This window comes from Pelecanus crispus, chromosome 3 (assembly GCF_030463565.1).
Source record: "Pelecanus crispus isolate bPelCri1 chromosome 3, bPelCri1.pri, whole genome shotgun sequence".
In the NCBI taxonomy this organism is placed as follows: domain Eukaryota; kingdom Metazoa; phylum Chordata; class Aves; order Pelecaniformes; family Pelecanidae; genus Pelecanus; species Pelecanus crispus.
The window spans coordinates 107,948,490-107,966,951 of record NC_134645.1 but is presented as its reverse complement, the minus strand read 5'-3'; the positions used below and the strand labels follow the sequence as shown (position 1 = coordinate 107,966,951).

Below are 18,462 nucleotides of genomic sequence, written 5' to 3'. Positions count from 1 at the left end.
AGTATTTTTTGAAGATTACAGTGTCTATTAATCTACTTAGAACCCTGAAATTCCTGTCAAAGCTAATTAGAAATATTAAAGGATGCATGATCTTCTGTAAAATTCTCACAAAATTTAGACCAATTTGTGGTAAATTTTCAGGGGCACAGCCTATAGATTCTTTATCGTACCTCTACCATATTTCTAGTTACTGATTCACACTGCTCAGTCAGAAGACCATTTCAGTACCACATTAGGGAACACATTTCTAGTGTTGGTAAATAGTATGTTTTCACTTTCCTTCTTAGAAATAACAGAGCCATTTTACAAGAATTTTTAATAAATAAATAAATAAATAAATAAACAAATGTGGGAGAATCATCTGAAGCTTGGATGCTGACATAAAAAAAAATCATCTAGTATGGCTCTTTAGTCTGGCAGAGTTATAAGCAAAAGAAAACCATGTTGTAATGGAAAGTATTAGGCAATCTATAATGACAGAAATTGCTGCCAGTTCTTCTCATAACAGTAATGATAACATCAATTTAAGAAGAAACAGCCTCCCACCCTCCACCAGCTTTGCCCCTTTCTTTTGAAGGGATTTTATTCACTGCACAGTAAAATTAATCCACTGAAAGTAATAATGCTAGCTGGTGGCATTTCTCCTTTGATGAATATAAATCACTTGAAGATATAAACAGGATTTTAAAAGGACAATGACATTTGGCAGGTATTTCCTGCATCTGTATACAGGTAGAAATTTTCATTTTACAACTAAGAAAGAAAATACTAAACATTTTGAAATCTAATGACTTACCAACAATATATTTTCTCAGAAATGAAACAAAGATACTAACATGGATTGAAAAGAAAAGCTGATCATCTGAGTGACTATCTCTGTGTGGACAAAAATGTGTCTGTCTGAATTGCAGACAGCTTAAAAAATTACAAAATTAAAATAATTTATATAAATGTTCCATTAAAAATAACAAAAAAAATTTTAAAAATGGGAAGCCTTATTAAAACTGAAAAAGAGTAATAAAATCAACTACACAATAAAGTAGTAGAATAAAAAGCAGATAAATCAGACTCGACTCTGATTAAATGGCTGATGGTTCAGAAAATATCAGAAAACCTGCCATGCAAATGAGGAAGGAAGTAGAGTAGGAAAGACTCAACAATTCCAGTAGTTAATTATGGAATTTTCAAAAGGAGGTGAATTAAGGAAAAAAAAAATCCTACTAAAGCAAATAAAAAAGTTAACATTTTTTCTAACCGATGTGATATAATCCAATACCATGCCTGGGCTTGCACTGGTAAATATTAGGAGGCCAGCTTGGAAAAATGGGCAGTCACCATCAAAACTGCACAGATGAACAGTATTCCAGCTTTACCCACCAAACAATGAAATTAGACCAAGGGATTTTGGTATTCCTGGTGAAAAAATAGGGGAGAGGCTCAGTAAGCCCACACTTGATATAGAAATTATGCCTGGAGAAAGAGAGAGAAAGAGATAGATGAAGTTATACAGTTGCAGCCTGCTGTTCAACCCACTTCAATGCCTATGCCATCCTGTTTCTGAAACAACAGAAATCAGAAATTACTGGATACAGTTATTCAGTCTGTGCTAGGTTAGAAACTGGATTAGGTTATCGTAATGACACTTGTAATTGAAAATTGGTCCAATAAATATCTGATCTGAGCACCTCATTCAAACACCTTTGAGCATCCAATCCACTGCTAATGTTCAATTAGGTACAAAATAGCAGTAATAATTCAGTGAAAAATTACTGATACTTACGGACACAAACAGGAGTTTGTCCAGACCATTTGTGATCCTGTAGGCAAATTCTGACAGAGGTACCAACAAGTCGAAAGCCAGGATTACACTGGTAGACTACAGTATCACGATAACTAAAACCATCTCCACTAATATGACCATTTACAATTGGATCCGGAGAACCACAGTGACCAGCTACAATAAAAGAACAACCCATCAAAACCACATATTCTTACAAACCTTACCAACATTTACAACAATGCTGATAGGAAAACAAAATTTCATCTTTGCTTTCAATAAACAACATATTAGGGTCAAATACTGCACTGTACAAAACAAGTTCTGAGGTTAAAAACTACAGGTGATATTCCTTCTACTTTTTTTAGGGTAAAGTGATATTCAAATAGTTTTAATTTTCATATGTATAGTTTCTGTAGATTTTTTCGCAGAAATGACAAATTTGTCAGAATGATGTCTGGAAAATGTAAATTGCAAATGTCTGAAATTACAAATAATTCCTTTTAATTGCTAGAAAACTGACAATTTTAATGCAGATATTTCCCCACCACTACCCTTGCCTTAGTAAGGTTGCCTTTTTGCTCAGAGAAGTGTGACTTAAAAGGTCTTTAACTCTCAAACCCATACTATTATTTCATCAGAGTTCTGATTTCTCTTATTCATGATTTGCCTCAGACTTTGTAAGTAGATCTCTACTAATAAATTAATGGTTGGGACTATTTGCTGGCAAAGGCCAACCAGCATAGAGTAGTCTACATCCATAAAATGAAAATCTCTTGCCCTCCAGACCAGCACAGCTGCTAGCAAACTGCCTACTAGCATCAGTACTCATTTAAGCTAACTTGCACCTTGGAAGTTGCCTTGGAGAATATGTCTAGGCATTGTTCTAATGATCTAATAGGAGAGATGATCAAGTTTCATGCTCATTTGCATGTCGTGGTGTTGTTATTTTATTAGAACAAACGTAGCCCTTGTTATTAAACATTTCTAACAAATAACTGATTTCTCACTAGCAAGTATTCAGACATTAGCAGACAGATCCTAAGACTAATGAAATTTAAAAAAAAAACCAACCAAACAAACTCTTTTTTTTAAAAAAAAAAAAGAAAACAATTTTTGTGGGGTCACAGTCAGTCTATTGCCTTCAAGAGAAGAAACACTGAGCTATTTCAGATATGTATATATGTCCCACTTAGCTATATCAGCTCCTTTAAAATGCCATTTAGGCCCCTATTTATATTTATATTTAATAGACATTTTCTCCAGTCTAATTTAAAGCTTGCAATACAGAAAGCAGGTTTCTACACAGACTTCTTGAAAAAAAAAATTCTACAGTTAAGTATATCTTGTTATGTTCAAATATTGCCTAACATTCAGCTCCAGTTTTTGCAATTAAGTTCATGTTAATTTACTAATAGCTTTTAGTACTATATCATAAAAAGTGTTTTCATTTGTGTTTATTCTTTCCAAATAATAATCACCTTCATGCTATCTTCAGCTGATTCTTAGCTAAACTGACATATTTAATGTCTTTTCTGTGTTTATAATTCATATTCATGTCAAAATTATAATAAGCTTCTTTATATTACTTTCCAGTCTGGTCAGTACTCTTTCAAACAGCCACCTTCTCCAGCTGTACAAAGGCATGGAAAGGAAGGAATGTCTACCAGCACTGTTTCCTCCTGAGTTATATCAGCTGCTGTTAAACAATACAGAATGCATTATTCCAGGTTAATAGCACTCTTGGCACTAAGGAAGCCAAGTAATGACTTTATTCTCTCTAGATTCTTCATTCTGTTTGAAAGCAGAGTTGCTGAGCAGGAAACTATTTCTCTTTACTGATTAAAGAGGAGAAAAAGGTTTTGGGTTTTTTTTTTTCTTTGTGACACTGATTAATTACAACTGGCAATAATTTCATCTGAAACTATGCTAAGTCCTCATTTTGAAATGTGAGGACAGGGACCCGAGGCTCATGACTGCTCCTAGAATGGGGGTGTGTGTGATGTTCTGTTTCACACGGGCTGTATACATCAACAGCAGGCTTGTTGTAACTTAGCTTCTTTGGAATTGAATCTTCTTTCTACTAAAGCCCCTTTTTTAATGCTAGACAGTGTATATCATTTACACTTATTGGCTCTTCTAAAACCCTAGAAGGGTAAAACACATGCCACTTGATTACGTTTTTCATACATATTATTATTATAATAGTCTTAATTGTAGGATTGCTGATGTCTTTAAGGGGACATTGTGCTATTATCCTGTAAATTCATGGAAGAAAATATGACTGTAAGCTTTTCACAGCCAACTTCTTGTAGCTGTATAGCTACTGTTCACCTGACAGGGAGTATGGCAACAGAGGTAACAAGGACATTGAAAGCATATTTTTCTCCTTGAAATGTCTCATGGAATAATTTACCTTATTGTTCTCAGTCTGAATTAGTAATATGATGCCCCTTACCATTTTCTCTTTTCCAGCCTCGCTCAGCCTCCCCTTGTCTATCACGTACTCCAGCCCCTAGTTCTTTAATGGTCCCTTCCCCTGAAATTCCCTCAGTTTCCTATATCTTTTGTATGGTGGAGGACACAAAAACTACACACAGTCTTCCAAAAGTGCTGAAGTGGAAATAATAACTGTGACCCGCTGACTACACTGCCACTCATACAGTACAGTCTGCGATCTTCTTCACTGCAAGGCCACGCTTTTAACTCTTGTTCAGCCTCTCCACTAGGTTACCTGGGTTGCTTTCTGTAAAGCTTCTTTCTACCCAGCCAGTTCTGAGAAGGTACTCATGAATGGAATTATTCTAGGAAAAGTGCAGGATTCTGTATGTCTTTGTTGAACTTGATGAGCTTCCTGTTGGCCCATTCCTCCAGATTCTCAAGGTCCCTCTGTCTAGCAGTAGTGCAATCCAGTATATCAACTGTCGTCCCATCATTTGGTGTCATCCTCAAACTTGCTGAGGCTGCACCCCAACCTGTTATCCAAGTCACTGACAGAGGCTGGGTATTATTGGCCTCAGCATTCATCCTCAGTATCCACTGGCTGCTAGTCATAGTTTGAATCATGAAACACTACCCTCGGAGTCTGGTGGTTCAATTAGTTTTCCACTCATTTTGTAGTCCCACGATCCAGTCCCTGTCTTCTCAATTTTGCTACAAGGATACTATGGGAGACTGTTTCAAAAATTTTGCTACAACACAAAGTGAAACAAATCTACTGCCGATGAGACAGTCATTGGAAAAGGCAGTAAGATTATTAAGGTTTGCTTTTGATTGTTCCATCCTGTTTGTTCCCAATTATTTTGTTCTTTTCCCTATGCCTGGAAATGGACTTAGTTCCTAATACTTGCTCCCTAATTTTTTCCAGGGACTGAGGTGAAATAGCTAGCCTCTTGCCTTCTTTGGAAATCTGATGTTATACTTGCGTTTTTTTTCCAGTAATTGCAGTTGTTCCCACCTCTCAAGTATGGTGGAAAGTGGCCTCACAATGACATATACATCATCTCAGACTTATCCAGTCACATCACAGATATTATTTCAGTTTATTTGAGTAGTTCCTTAATTGATTCCCTCTACTGCTGTATCATCTCTCCCCCGCAACTGTACTACTAGGATTAAAAAATTTATGGTCTGGCTAATCTACGGCCTAGATGAACCACGTACTAGAGCAGAGGTATACCTCAGTTTTAATCAGAATTTCTTCTCCTAAAAAAAAAAATTCTGCATGGCCCTAAATATTCAGGCATTGGGACAATTCTGAAAATTGTCATTCAGGCAATTGGGACAATCACAGATTTGGGGAAAGAAAATCTATGAAACAGATGCAAAATGGGAAGAGAAAAGCTGTATTTATACAAAATAGAAAGGAATAAATTTTATTTATTAAAAGTTTTCTAGACCTAAATAGTGACGAATTGAAAAGCAGTTGCTGCACTGAAGCCAAACATATGGAACACAGGAAATTTCAAGAAGATAGATAGCTGAGATGTGCCAACTGACATAATGCAAAATACAAAATATTATGCACTTTCTCTGAAATGGGGATTTAACAAGTTGCTGGACTTATTATGTGCATCATTTCACTTACAGATCATTCCAGCTTGTGGATTTAATTATTTTTCTGGGAGTTTTGACTCATTTAGATTAAATATTCCAATAATTCAAGAATTGAAAGAGCATTGCAATAACACAAAATGTATGTAATTTTCCATTACCATCAAGTAAAATTAGATTAAAAGAATATTAAGGAGGCTGGTAGTGAATTTTTTAATGAAATATGCTTTCAAGAATTAAGGAAATTGTTCACATGGCTCAAGGTTGGTTCATCAGTTTTATTCTAAAACACCTGGGAAGCAGGACACAAATAATGATATTTTATTTTAATAAGAACTTGAAGTATAAACCAATATCACAATACTATACTGCAGCTTACCTATGAGTTATCAATTATGGGATCAGATATTTTTACATGAGCACAGTCATCAGCAGCATTTTTTCACACTGACAAATGTAGAGAATTATATATATTATAGAATTACATAAGATACGGAATTCTTACTTTTTAAAAAAAAATATTATGCTAAAAATTCATTAAAATGGAATGGAGTAGATTACATTTAAAGTATGTCCTTGACTTGTTTATGTGTAGTTTTGCACCTGAAAGTCATAAAAATTCAGGAAAAAATATCTGTTCAGGAAAACACTTTTGTCCATGATTCAGTGTGACCAATAATAGAGATGGAGTTAAGCAAACTTCAATAGTTCCAATTTGATCTATGCCCTACACGTATGTATGGTCACTCACACACACAAAGCATGTACACAAACATATATTTTGTGACTTATAGGTGCAATTACTCTTGGAAGGAAAAAAGGGTAAGAGATATGAAATATCAGCAGTGTGAGTAATTGAGTGAAATTGAAAAAAATCTTGCATAATGATTCATATTTATCCTTGTATAACTAAGAAAAAATACGTATAATAATAACTACCTGAAGACTTAGGTCTTACATTTAGCCTTGGGCTCATTAACTACAGTCATTGGGTTTAGCTTTCTTCTGAGACAAATAATAAGGATTTGACAAACCCTTTCCTGAGATACAGAAATTAGTGTACTCAGCTGGCCTGAAATCATAAATTGATTCTACACAGACCAGTGGGTAACATAAAGTGATACCTATTTTCATCTATAGCTGTCCTGAATTACATTCATGCAGGTACAGTGTAGGTAAAAAGCATTTCTGACTCATTATCATTCCTTTGAAATGGAAAGGCTCATTCAGAGCTCCCTGGGTGTTTGTCTCCTGATTTTCACAGGCTTCAGGTAAGTCCTAAAAGCACCTCTGAAATAAATTTGGTGCATGCTGTCCTTGAAATTCAGGAATACACAACTGGTGGCATTCACATCATCTAGCTTTAAAATTTACGAATTTACCTTTCCTGAATTGCTCTCTGGAGGAGCGTGCATAGTTCCATTGACCTTGCTGGGAATTTAGGAACTTAGATTGTACTCTAAATGGCATCTAAATTAGGTGCCTAAAGTACATGGTGTGAATATCCCTTATGTGAGAGAATGTAGAGAGGCAGAAAGAGGTTTAGTAGCAGAAATACAACCTTCTGCAGCACGCGATAACTCAAATTTAGACTTTCATACTCAGAGCTTGCAGTATTTTTGGCACTATAAAGCCTGTCTGATTTTGAAATAGCAAAGACTAAATAGTGATTAACAACCTTCCAGCTGTAAATGTGATTTTTTTTGTCTAGTGAGGTAGATACCTGCGCTTAACAGCTCTAAGCATAGGGCTGCATTCAACAGTGCAATCAATCTGATACATCAAATAGAAACCAAAGTCCATCAAAGTTTTTAGAAAAAGAATTGGGAGGTATCATAAGACAAACATTGCTCTTATTGCAGTAATAGTTCCTGCAAGGGGTCCTGTGCTCATTACAAGTGGGAATAGATCTGTAGAAATCATTTAAAGTGCAGTCAGGTGGGGGGAAAAAAAAGTTATTAGTTATGAACAAGGGGATAAGATAAGTAAGGGATACCAATTTCAATGCGGATTTGTAAAAACCTGAAACAGACAGAATCCAACAGCAAATCACTCCTGGAAAAGGATTAATTCATATAAATGAAATTCAAGCTGTATGTAGAGACAGTCTTTCCTAACTATGAGATCTAGTAAACTTATTAGCTGTTTCCCAAGGAGTTAAAAGCTTCACTGTGTGTAGTTTTTAAAATTGACTTCAAGAATAAACTGGTATTGTTCACTATGTAAGTCCTGCACTGATCAGTTCTCCATCCCTGCACTATTTGAATCTAAATTTATGCTACCATAGACAGTTAATCTTCTGGGTAAAATATATTTCTCAGTAGTCAGGATAAAAAAAAAAAACAAACAACTTTTCCAGCCTTCCATGGGCAAGAGTTATTTATAATACAAACAGAATCCATTGAGATTTGTGTACTATATAGTTTGCAGTACATAAGGACTAAATACTATTATTATTGATCAGATGATGAAGTGGTATTTCAGGTTAGTTAAAATGAATGAATGCTAACACATATCTTTATGCTTGAAATTATTACATGCAGGTGGCAGGCACTACACTGGCAATGAATGGTATAACACACTGAAAAAACCTGAGGGGTAATAGCTCTTTTTTTCATGTTTGCAACATAAGAAGGGGCTGAGGAAAATACTCCTACACATGCAAATTTGGGGCTGTTGGATCTTCACAGTTGCAGTTCCAGCATCTTGTTGGTCAGCTTCAGTCCAGGGACAACCTGATACCATCAGGAAGCTGATGTATCTTCACATACAAACCTCTTATACAGCTCCATTGTGGAACTGATGAAATTATGTATGTGAAAAAGTAATGCTGAAGCATAGCATTCCCCTAACCAGCACCTCAGTGGAATTCTTTTTCCTAGGTACTCCTTTGCTGCCCTGAATATCAGAAGAAGAGTAATTAAATTATACTCCATTTATGCCATTATTTCCCACATCAAGATGACATCATTCTTAATACAGAATATTTTAAACTACATCTTGCTTGGGAACTCACTAGTAACAAACTGCATTTAGAAGCTGCGTTAGCTCCATGAGACAATAGTCGCTACTTCTGAACACTCTATACCTTAAGAGATGACATACTGTAAAACTATCTTCACAAAAATTGTACTACAAACATTAATATTGTAAAATGAAGGAATCAATCAGGAATACATGATGAAAGGTTATAAAATCTTAATTGAGATCTGAATTACATGATGTCATGTTATTTTTTTTCTGAAAAGATTCTGTCTTCATTTTCTTTGCTGCTGCAGCCTAGTATCTAAATTAAAAGAAGAAAAGGCAATCAACACAGCAAGTAGAACACAAAGACCGAGACTTTATCTGATGTGTTAGTTTGGGAAGAGAAGACTCTCACATTTCTGTATTTCACCTATACCCCATCAAATTGTTCTATATTGATGAAGAATAGAGTTAATATGCAGCTGATAACTCCACATTCTTTTTTTATCAAGGTTAGATTATTATGTTTTTGTCTGTTAGTGCATTACTATCTTGTGACTTACAGCTGTTTCAAAATATTTTCTCTAGAAGCATTTTCAGGCGTTAAAGATCTCCAGAAATGCAGGATGTTGTCACTAGTACTCTGTTAAAAATCATGCTTATATGATGATACTTGCTATTCCTTTTTCTTAATAACCTGCTAAGATGAAATTTATGATACTTCAAAATTGCTTTTTTGAATATATGATTGAGTTGCTATGTGGTCCCATCACACCTGGTTATTGTGATGCAGATGTTCCTCTTTTCGTTTAACATAATACCAGGGGAATGATGTTGTGTTTTAAAGTGCAGCTCTGATTTTCTATGTTTTTTTTCTATGCTCAGGGGAACCGTAGCCATTTCTTTCAGTTTTGCAGAGATGAGAGCATGAACTCAAAGCTCAATAACTGCAAATACCCTTTATGATAGTACTGTGAAGTAACTTTGCTTGGAAATTTAAGGCAAAACAGCATAGACTACCTACTTATCACTTATATCTAAAAGGTAATGAGCATCAGCAACTTGATATGCCAAAGGTCATATGTATGTCTATCTGCGCACAGAAAGATAGTAACACTTATTGATATTTAGAAAGTTAAGAATGGTTTCAGGTGTCTGAGAATGCTCAGCAACCTTTCATTATCATTTCTTTAGGTGTATGTAAAACTTCTTTCTCACAGATCCATATTGACACTGACTTATTGTAAATCTAGATGTCAGGTTTATTTTGACTTGGTTCATGGAATTGACAACATCAGGGTTCTTCAGACAGCATTAAGGTTTGAAGAAGTGAGGCTTAGAAAAAGGTTTTTTTCAGTTTTGATTTGAATTCATTTCTTCAGATAGGACAAAAGTATGTTGTTCTTCATGACATACTGAAAAACATATCTATCCACATTCTGTTAATGGGATGTTTTGAAGATACCAAGGTCAGAGGAAGGTAACTGGCATTTTATTTTTCACATTAAAAATTTTCTTGTTAATATACTTTTAAAAAACTTAATGTTTCTACAGAGTGGGAGGACAAGAGATTTTATAATTTATAAATGAATCAGCATAATTTATTTAAAAGCTTTAAATCAAATGTTACTGTTAGACATGCAGCTAATTAGTCAAACATTGCTCTAGCCTACCTGAAAATTTTACAAGAATTGAGTTCTGGATAGAGAATAATTTCTGAAAATTCATGTTATAGCTATTACCATTTCCTTATAAAACTATGCTTTTATTGTTTCACTGCTGCAAAAAAAATCCCCAGGATTACAGATTATTCTGGGTAATGATACCTTAGTTACTCTAGGGTGGGGTTTTTTTGTTTGGTTTGGTTTGGTTGGTTGTTTTTTTTTTTAAATTAATGAATTATTTCCTCTGTAAAACAATTCAATTCTTACATATGATCGGTCAAACTGTTTTGTTTAAAATGTACTAGATAGGCATGGAATACTATGTGTTCTGCTTAAAAGGATGTAGCTAGGCAGCAGAGAAGAAATTTGCTTTTTAAGTGGGGTTGAACTCTGGAAAAGAAAGAAGAGATTACTCCTTTCCTGAAAGCAACTGAGTACATTCATTTGTGGGGCAAGAAGAAAATCTGCAAAATGAGAGTAGACAAAGCAAATAAAAGAGTCCAGAAATAAATATCCTGTCCACAGCCAGGAATACACCCACCTCAAAGGTGACTGAAAAAGAAAACAGTTTTCTTATGTCTATATTAGGAATGCAAACCAATACGAGTGGATCTGAAGAATGAGTGAGTTAGGGTGAGAATTTAAGGTCCAAACTATACACATCTCAGGGTTTGGATGGGTGTTGGGTTTGCTTTACTTTGGGCTGTCTCTTGTCTACTTCCCTTAACTGAATGCTCAATATGCTGAAAGCTTATTTGTAGTTGGAATGCAGCAGGAATACTCCTGAACTGACGCTCATTTTCCAGCTTAGCTTCATCACACACTGACTGCTCCACAAAGTAATTAAAGAGAGGTTGTGGAGTCATCATCCCTGGAAGTGTTCAAAAAATGGGTAGATGTGGCATGGTTTAGTAGGCATGGTGGTGTTGAGCGGATGATTGGACTGATGATCTTAGAGATCCTTTCCAATCTTAATGATTCCTATCTTTTACTTTCATTATAAATAATCCAGCCACCAAACCAGGAAACATGAACTTGCTACTCTACCCTTAATTGGTTTAGTGATGGACTTGGTAATGTTAGGTTAATGGTTGGACTGGATGATCTTAAAGGTCTTTTCCAACCTAAATGATTCTATGATTCTATAAAAGTACTGTAAATGTGGGCAATCGAGTCACTTAAAAAACCCTCCTGGTCCAAAAAGCATTCCAAAAACATAAAATACGATTTAATTTCTAATAAAAAGTTATATGCTAGTAAAGTAGATATGATTTTATATCATATGCATTACACAATATTTCTGTATTTAAGAAATCTTTATTTTTTATTGACTTAAAAGTGTTGTTGCTTGATAAGAGCTGAATTCCAGTACTTGATATTTTGTTTGATTAAAACAAAACAAAACAAAACAAAAGAAAAAACAGAAATTTGTTTTTTACCTAGGCATTGGGTTTCAGTACCACTCCAGAGACCATTTGCCAAGCATTCTCTCACGTGAGAACCAACTAACGTGTATCCTGTGTTACAGGTGAATATTGCAGTAGCTCCATACACGGTTAAGGTTCCAATCTTATTTCCATTTGGTGGAGATGGAAGACCACCACAGGAGATAACTAGGAAAAAACCCAAACAACAGAACAAACTGAAACATGAAAATACTTTTCATAATTTCTTACACTGGAAAACAATATACCACCTCCCATTTTCTTAAAAAGTAAATATAATAAGAATAAACTTGAGTTGTATTCCACAGTAAGGGCTAAAATTATGCTTGATTTGGCAACGCATGGTCTAAATCTGAAAATTCATTAGGATATCTTCACAACTTGACAGCAGCTTAAACACAATCTGTATTTCCAGTTCTGAAAAAAGAGAATTACATGAATTTCTGGGAAGGTTGCAGTTGTATTCCATGTGTAGACACTCCTGGACACGTCTCAAATGCACTTTCCCTGGCCATTTTAAGTGTTATGCCTGTTTAAAGATATTATCTTTTTCTAGCATGTAGTACTCTGAATTGTTATGAACTGTCTTTTTTCTTATTTGCCACTACTATTCATAATCGTAAAACATATGTGGCAGTCTACTTGCTAAAAATACAAATATTCTGTTTTTTCTTAAAGCTACGCTTGACCCATTGTCACAGAAACCTTCTGTAGCATCATCTGCAACTGACAGCTATTACAGGCACCACAAGAAAAATTACCTTTTAAGAATGTATCGGACTAATTTAATTAAAACTGTTCTGCCATGTCTCTTGTTTCTAGAAAAATATATTAATATTATTGTAATTTAAGATGCAGACCAATGTCTTCAAGAGCTTCAACTGTATTTTTTAATATGTTAGCATAAATCATGGGTTTATTTTCAAAAGATGTTAATCACAACTAAACTTCCTGTCTGAAACCTCAAGGCCACATTCTCCTATATTTTAAAAGGTTCGCTACAGAAAACAACATGGAATTGGGTATATAAAATCAAGTACATACCACTGTGCAGTTAACTCAGTCATAATCAGAATATATGTGATCAAAGTTTCTTATGCACACAAGGTTTCCCAAGGTGGATAAGACTCCTTTTGACTATAATCAAGTCACATTAATGTAATTTGTGGAGTAGTGTAACATTGTAACTTCTAATGTTAATGCTGAATATTAATTACACTTATGCATATGTTAAAAAACCTGATTTTTTTCCTAAAATGCAATAAAATGAATTGTTTAAACATATTACAAATGCTTTATTATTTTTAATTATGGTGATTCCAGTTAAAAATAACTAAACTACATGAATAATGAGCCATCTGATGATTTGTTAGGCAGGAGTTCAGCACATTCTTAAATAAATAAAATAAATTTACTAATTAGGTCTCACTTAATCCAAAACTCCCTTAATTTGATGTTTCACAGTTCCTTTAGAGATACTATTCACAAGTAGATATTGATAAATATAAATGCCTTATCATCAGTCTTTCAATTAGTTTTCCTGCTGTTTCAGAAATATAAACAGCTAGACTCTATATAACCTACCCTTAGCATCTCAATGACAGACAGAAAGTAAACAGTAAACTTCTCAAAATACTCCATAGTGTATTTCTGGATCTTAATGGTCTATATCCAATGGATGCATTACTGAACATCTCTTCAGGGATGACATTTGTCATAATTTAATCCTAATCAGTCCTCTATCAGAGGGCAAAATAATACTTTGCTTTTGTTTAACCGCATCCCATATGGGTCACCTCATTTCTACTCACATAAAAATTCTGTAGTTGTAAAGGTTGGTCAAGAACTAGCTTTTCAAAGACTTTTCAGCAGCTGAACAGTAGCTGCATATTATGCAGCAAATACAAACCCATTTTTTTTAGTATGTGTGCACAAAAGGAAAAGGGCACAACTGCAGTTAATAGATAAAAAACTCACTAGTTTTGAATTTGAAAAGAAAATTGATATAGCTATTACTGGTTTATAAGAGATATAGAAGAGTCACCTTATTTTTCCAACTGAATTTTTTCAAAAGGAAATTTTGCCAAAATAGAACTAACGGAATAAACCAGAACCAACATAATTCCACAGCCCATCATCATTTAGATAAGATCAAAGACGCTGCTTTCATGTATGTATCGCATTGATTGCTGTTACAGGTATCTCTCAGCCTTGTTCCAAAAACATCTTAAATCATTATTTTCTTTTCTGGAAAATAGGTATTATTATTTTCTATTATTTTTAGTTAAATGGTGTACATCCGTCTTTGTTCTCTTTTCTTTGTTCTTCTTTTCCTATACTAGCATCATTCTCTAATACCACCTCTGTAAATTCCATGCCTTAGGTCTGTAGCCACACGCTTCCCAGTACTGGTAAGAGATTGTGCCAATTTGTACTTGAATCACCCTTGGGAGTGATTCAGTACCACCCGAGATTACCTTGGGTGTTCTGTCTAGCCTCCAGCTGCTGTTGAAGAAGGTTGAGAATGTCTCCCAAGTTCTCTTTAGTATCTACCAGCTTAGATACTGTAATTTGTCTCGTATGGCATTAGGAGCTTGTATTTAGGCCAATTAATTTGCCTTCTGTTTGTCACAATACGTATATCATACTGAAGGTTTTGCTCAACCATTTATTTGGAATATGAAAAGCTATCTGATGTTTATGTTCATTCTGTTATCACTATCATAGAATCATATGAAATCCTTTTGGGACCACTTATCATAAGGTATTATTGCCATGCCTGCAGACTTCACAGAGTTTGACACAGCAGAATGATTCTGTTCCTTTTGCTTAAAAAACACCAGAAAATAGATTATCTCTTTCGGGTTAAAATACAACATTTGAGTATCTCACTGAAATGACATACTACTATGAGAAATTGAATGCCTAAATTTTATTTCCACTTCTGCTTAGTATGCTAGGCCTGTCAGTTGGCCGTTCTCCTTCAGATGCTGGGATCTTCTGTGCTGCCCTGGCATTGAAAGACAGACTGTAAGTAATACCATGATGTAGGAAAAGTTTCTGCTCTAAGGGTAGCAGAACTAGGTGATACACCAAATATCCTCTCCAACCAAAGCAAATAACACCTTGGAAAAAGAATAAATGACATTTTGGGGGGATTCATTAAGACTCTGATACTGTAACCCTTGACAACTGTATGATCCCACCGAGAATGTCAAGGTTCTCTAAATCTTTAAACATCCAGAGTCACAGCTGATGTAATTTATGATATTTTTGTATGAAGACATTCTAAAAGCTCATATATATGTTTCTCCAACAGTACAGTTTTCATGCTTCACCCAAGAGGTCAAAGCAATATCATCTTCTAATCTAATTTTAATCTGTAATCTTCTGAAGTATTAACAGTATCTCCACAGTATTCTCTAAATACTTATGCACTATCTAGTTGAATAAATCCAGTCAGACATAGATCATCATCCAGATTGATTTTCTGATGCTACTTCATTGACTCTTGTATGAAATATATTGTACTTGACACATAAAGAGTTTGAATCAATTAATTTCAACAAGTTAATGAAAATTTCATATTTGCTTACTTATAGGAGATTCATGGCAAAATATTTCTTTTAAACTTTAAGCTATTTATAAAATAAAATTCAAAAGCATGAAAAAAGTATTCAAAAGCATGGGATATTCTGTAAACAAGTATGTTCCTTACCCTTACAACTTGGCCTTTCATTGCCTACACTCCAGGTTCCATTAGTCCTGCACTGTATGAGTCTTTGACCCAATAAATAATATCCAGGAATGCAGCTGAGCATGACTTGAGCTCCATACTCATTCAGTGACCCAGAAATCAGTCTCCAGACAACATGTTCTGAGAGGAGAGTCTCTATGCTGGGGCAAGTTACAGCTGTGAAGAAAGGATACTTTAGTGTTAGCATTCTGCATCTAAGTTTCTTCACAGAATAGACATCTTGCCTTACTGGCAGACGTTTTGCAATGTAAAACTGAGCATACCACAAGCATTTTTTCAATACAACTTCCAGGAAAAATAATGAACATCATACAGTGAGTATTACAAATTGAGCAGGAGTTTGTAGTACATTTTCATCTAGTGAGGTGCAGTGGAATGACATACAGTTATGCTCTCTAATGTGGTTTATTTAAATATTGCAGAAACAAAACACATAACTACAATGAACGTAAAAGGGAAAGCAAATAATGCTATGTAATTTTTGCAAATGCTCAAATGATGCTTTTTTTTTCTATCCATGATATTCACTTTAGAAAAGCTCTAACAAATCCTTAAAACAGGTTGCCATAAAAGCTGCTAACATACATTCAAATGCTAATTACTATAAAATGGTATACTGTGGGTATTCAAGAAATTATTATGTTCCAGTTTAGAACACTTGACATAAAAAATAAAGACAAGATTTAGAGAGATTTTTAGAGTGATTTCAGTTCTGTTGCTTTTAGTATTTCAGATTTTGTAAGAGAATGCAGTTACTGCCAGTAGACAAGCACTGTAGTTTATGTTTATAAGGCTTAATATAGTTGCCAACCATATATAACATTTTTAAATCTTTCTCAGTTTCAAATTGATGTGCTGCAATTCAAGATAAAGTACACAGAATATTTACAATATTTACAATATTGACATGAATTCTATCTTAATGTGTCTATGTCTCTGTAAAGATTAGACTAGTTTTATGAAAATATTTATGATTACTTTATTTAAAAATAGTTGTATCTGGTGTCTTATACCATGTTGTTCAGAATTTCCCTGCTATAGAAGAATTCTGAATGAATTAGTGACTGTTTATATCCCAAGGAATACTTTAGAAAAAACTACTACCCCAGCAACACTTGAGAAAACTATACTTTCTGAGGAAAAACCAAACAAAAAACCAGGTAACAGAAATTTAGTTCCTCTTCTTTTGTTTCCCTTATATGTTGCTAAAAAAAAGGTGATAAATTTTCTAAATATTTGGTATAATTAGGAATCATTACCTCTGATCTTTTGTACAATATACTCAAGTCAGCACCCTGTTTAGTGTAAGTCAAAAGTATTAGGAGGAAGTATGTAAAAACCCCAAACTATACTGAAGAAATAAAAAGAAGAGTCTGATTCTCATTTATGTTGCAATAAATTTACACCGTTCTACCAGGGAAAGGACTAATAAAGCTGACAAAAGAATAATTACATATTCTGTAGACTTTACACTGTCTGAGAGGTATAAAGTGATTTTATAATGAGTATGTATGTATGATGAAAGAGACTAGTTCAGGCAATCATTGAAATACAGAGAAAGTGACAGAAGAAAAATTTCTGTAAAAATTTAGATTTCCACCACTTTTCAAAATACCTTTGATAATGCGAGAAGTATACATCTAACTTTTCCAGTAGTTACCTTACCCATGGTAAATTCCAGCATCTAGGAAACACAGAGCCTGCACCATAGCATGTCTATGAAGATGTGTAAGAATTTATGAAGGAAAAATAATCTGAAGAACTTCCAAATGACAGACTATAAATTTACGTTGAGTTGAAGTTGTAGAATATTTTCTTAGATTTTTTTCAGTATACCTTAGGAAATATCGCCAGTGTACAATCACTTTGAAACTTAATAGTCCTTCACTTTGGCCTTTATAACATTATTCTGACTAGTTATGAACAGTTTCCCAGGTTAAAGGAGGACTTCCTACCATGTTTCATACCTACTCAAAGTTTATAAATTATTAACCAAGAAAGAGTTTTTTCTTATTTGTTGTTAAATACAATAAGCATATTAAAGCAATTCACTTAACACCTTAGAGTGAAAATCATATAGGTCTGTCAGAAGGCAAAAAAAATTCTAAATAGGTACTTAATACCCCTTAAATTTAACATTTTTATCACACCTCCTTTCAAGCAATAGTTTTATTGGTTCTTTCAGAGATGAAAGCAAGCTTCTTATCTAATCTAATAGTAAAAATTTTAGTCTTAACCATAGGGGATATCTTAAGACACATAGAGATAAAAGGCTCAACTATTTCAGAATATGTAAATAAGCCACATAGATGTTTCCTCTCCATACTGAGGCTAGTATGTAATTTATTCTTTCTTTAGCTATGAATACTTAGAATCTTGTTGCAAGCACACTTTACAAAGAACTAGCAGATTCTGATACAATTGCACAATTTCTAACTGAAGATGTTACTGAGTACAGAATATACTTCTAGACTGTGTTGATGTAATGAACTAAAACCGTTGCTTGAAAAATTTTAATTTTACAGGGACTGATTTTGATTTATTATTTTCCCCATCCTTCAAGAAACAAAAAAATACTATTAACAGATGCTTGATTTTGTGCACATGGTTTATGAATGAACACATCAATTTGCCTCTCAGAGTCTCTCTCTTGCAAATTATGGGCTGGGCACTATTTAAATTGTCATTCACATAGATGAAACTCTGTAAGCGATGATCTCAACTTCTTGCAGATGTGAAGATGTTATCTCTTTTCTCCAGGTATTTTTTATACAGAAATGTATGAATAATATTGCTTTA

General features: G+C 34.2%; 1 protein-coding gene across 1 annotated transcript in view; it reads right to left on the bottom strand.

Moving 5' to 3' along the window:
• CSMD1 (CUB and Sushi multiple domains 1) overlaps positions 1–18,462 on the bottom strand; it is a 1,273,929-nt gene that overhangs the window by 67,613 nt on the left and 1,187,854 nt on the right. The window contains exons 51-53 of the mRNA XM_075708500.1: positions 15,625–15,819; positions 11,901–12,074; positions 1,781–1,954 (exon numbers count right to left, since the gene is read on the bottom strand). Coding sequence (XP_075564615.1) covers positions 1,781–1,954; positions 11,901–12,074; positions 15,625–15,819 — 543 coding nt within the window. The remainder of the gene's footprint in view (positions 1–1,780; positions 1,955–11,900; positions 12,075–15,624; positions 15,820–18,462) is intronic.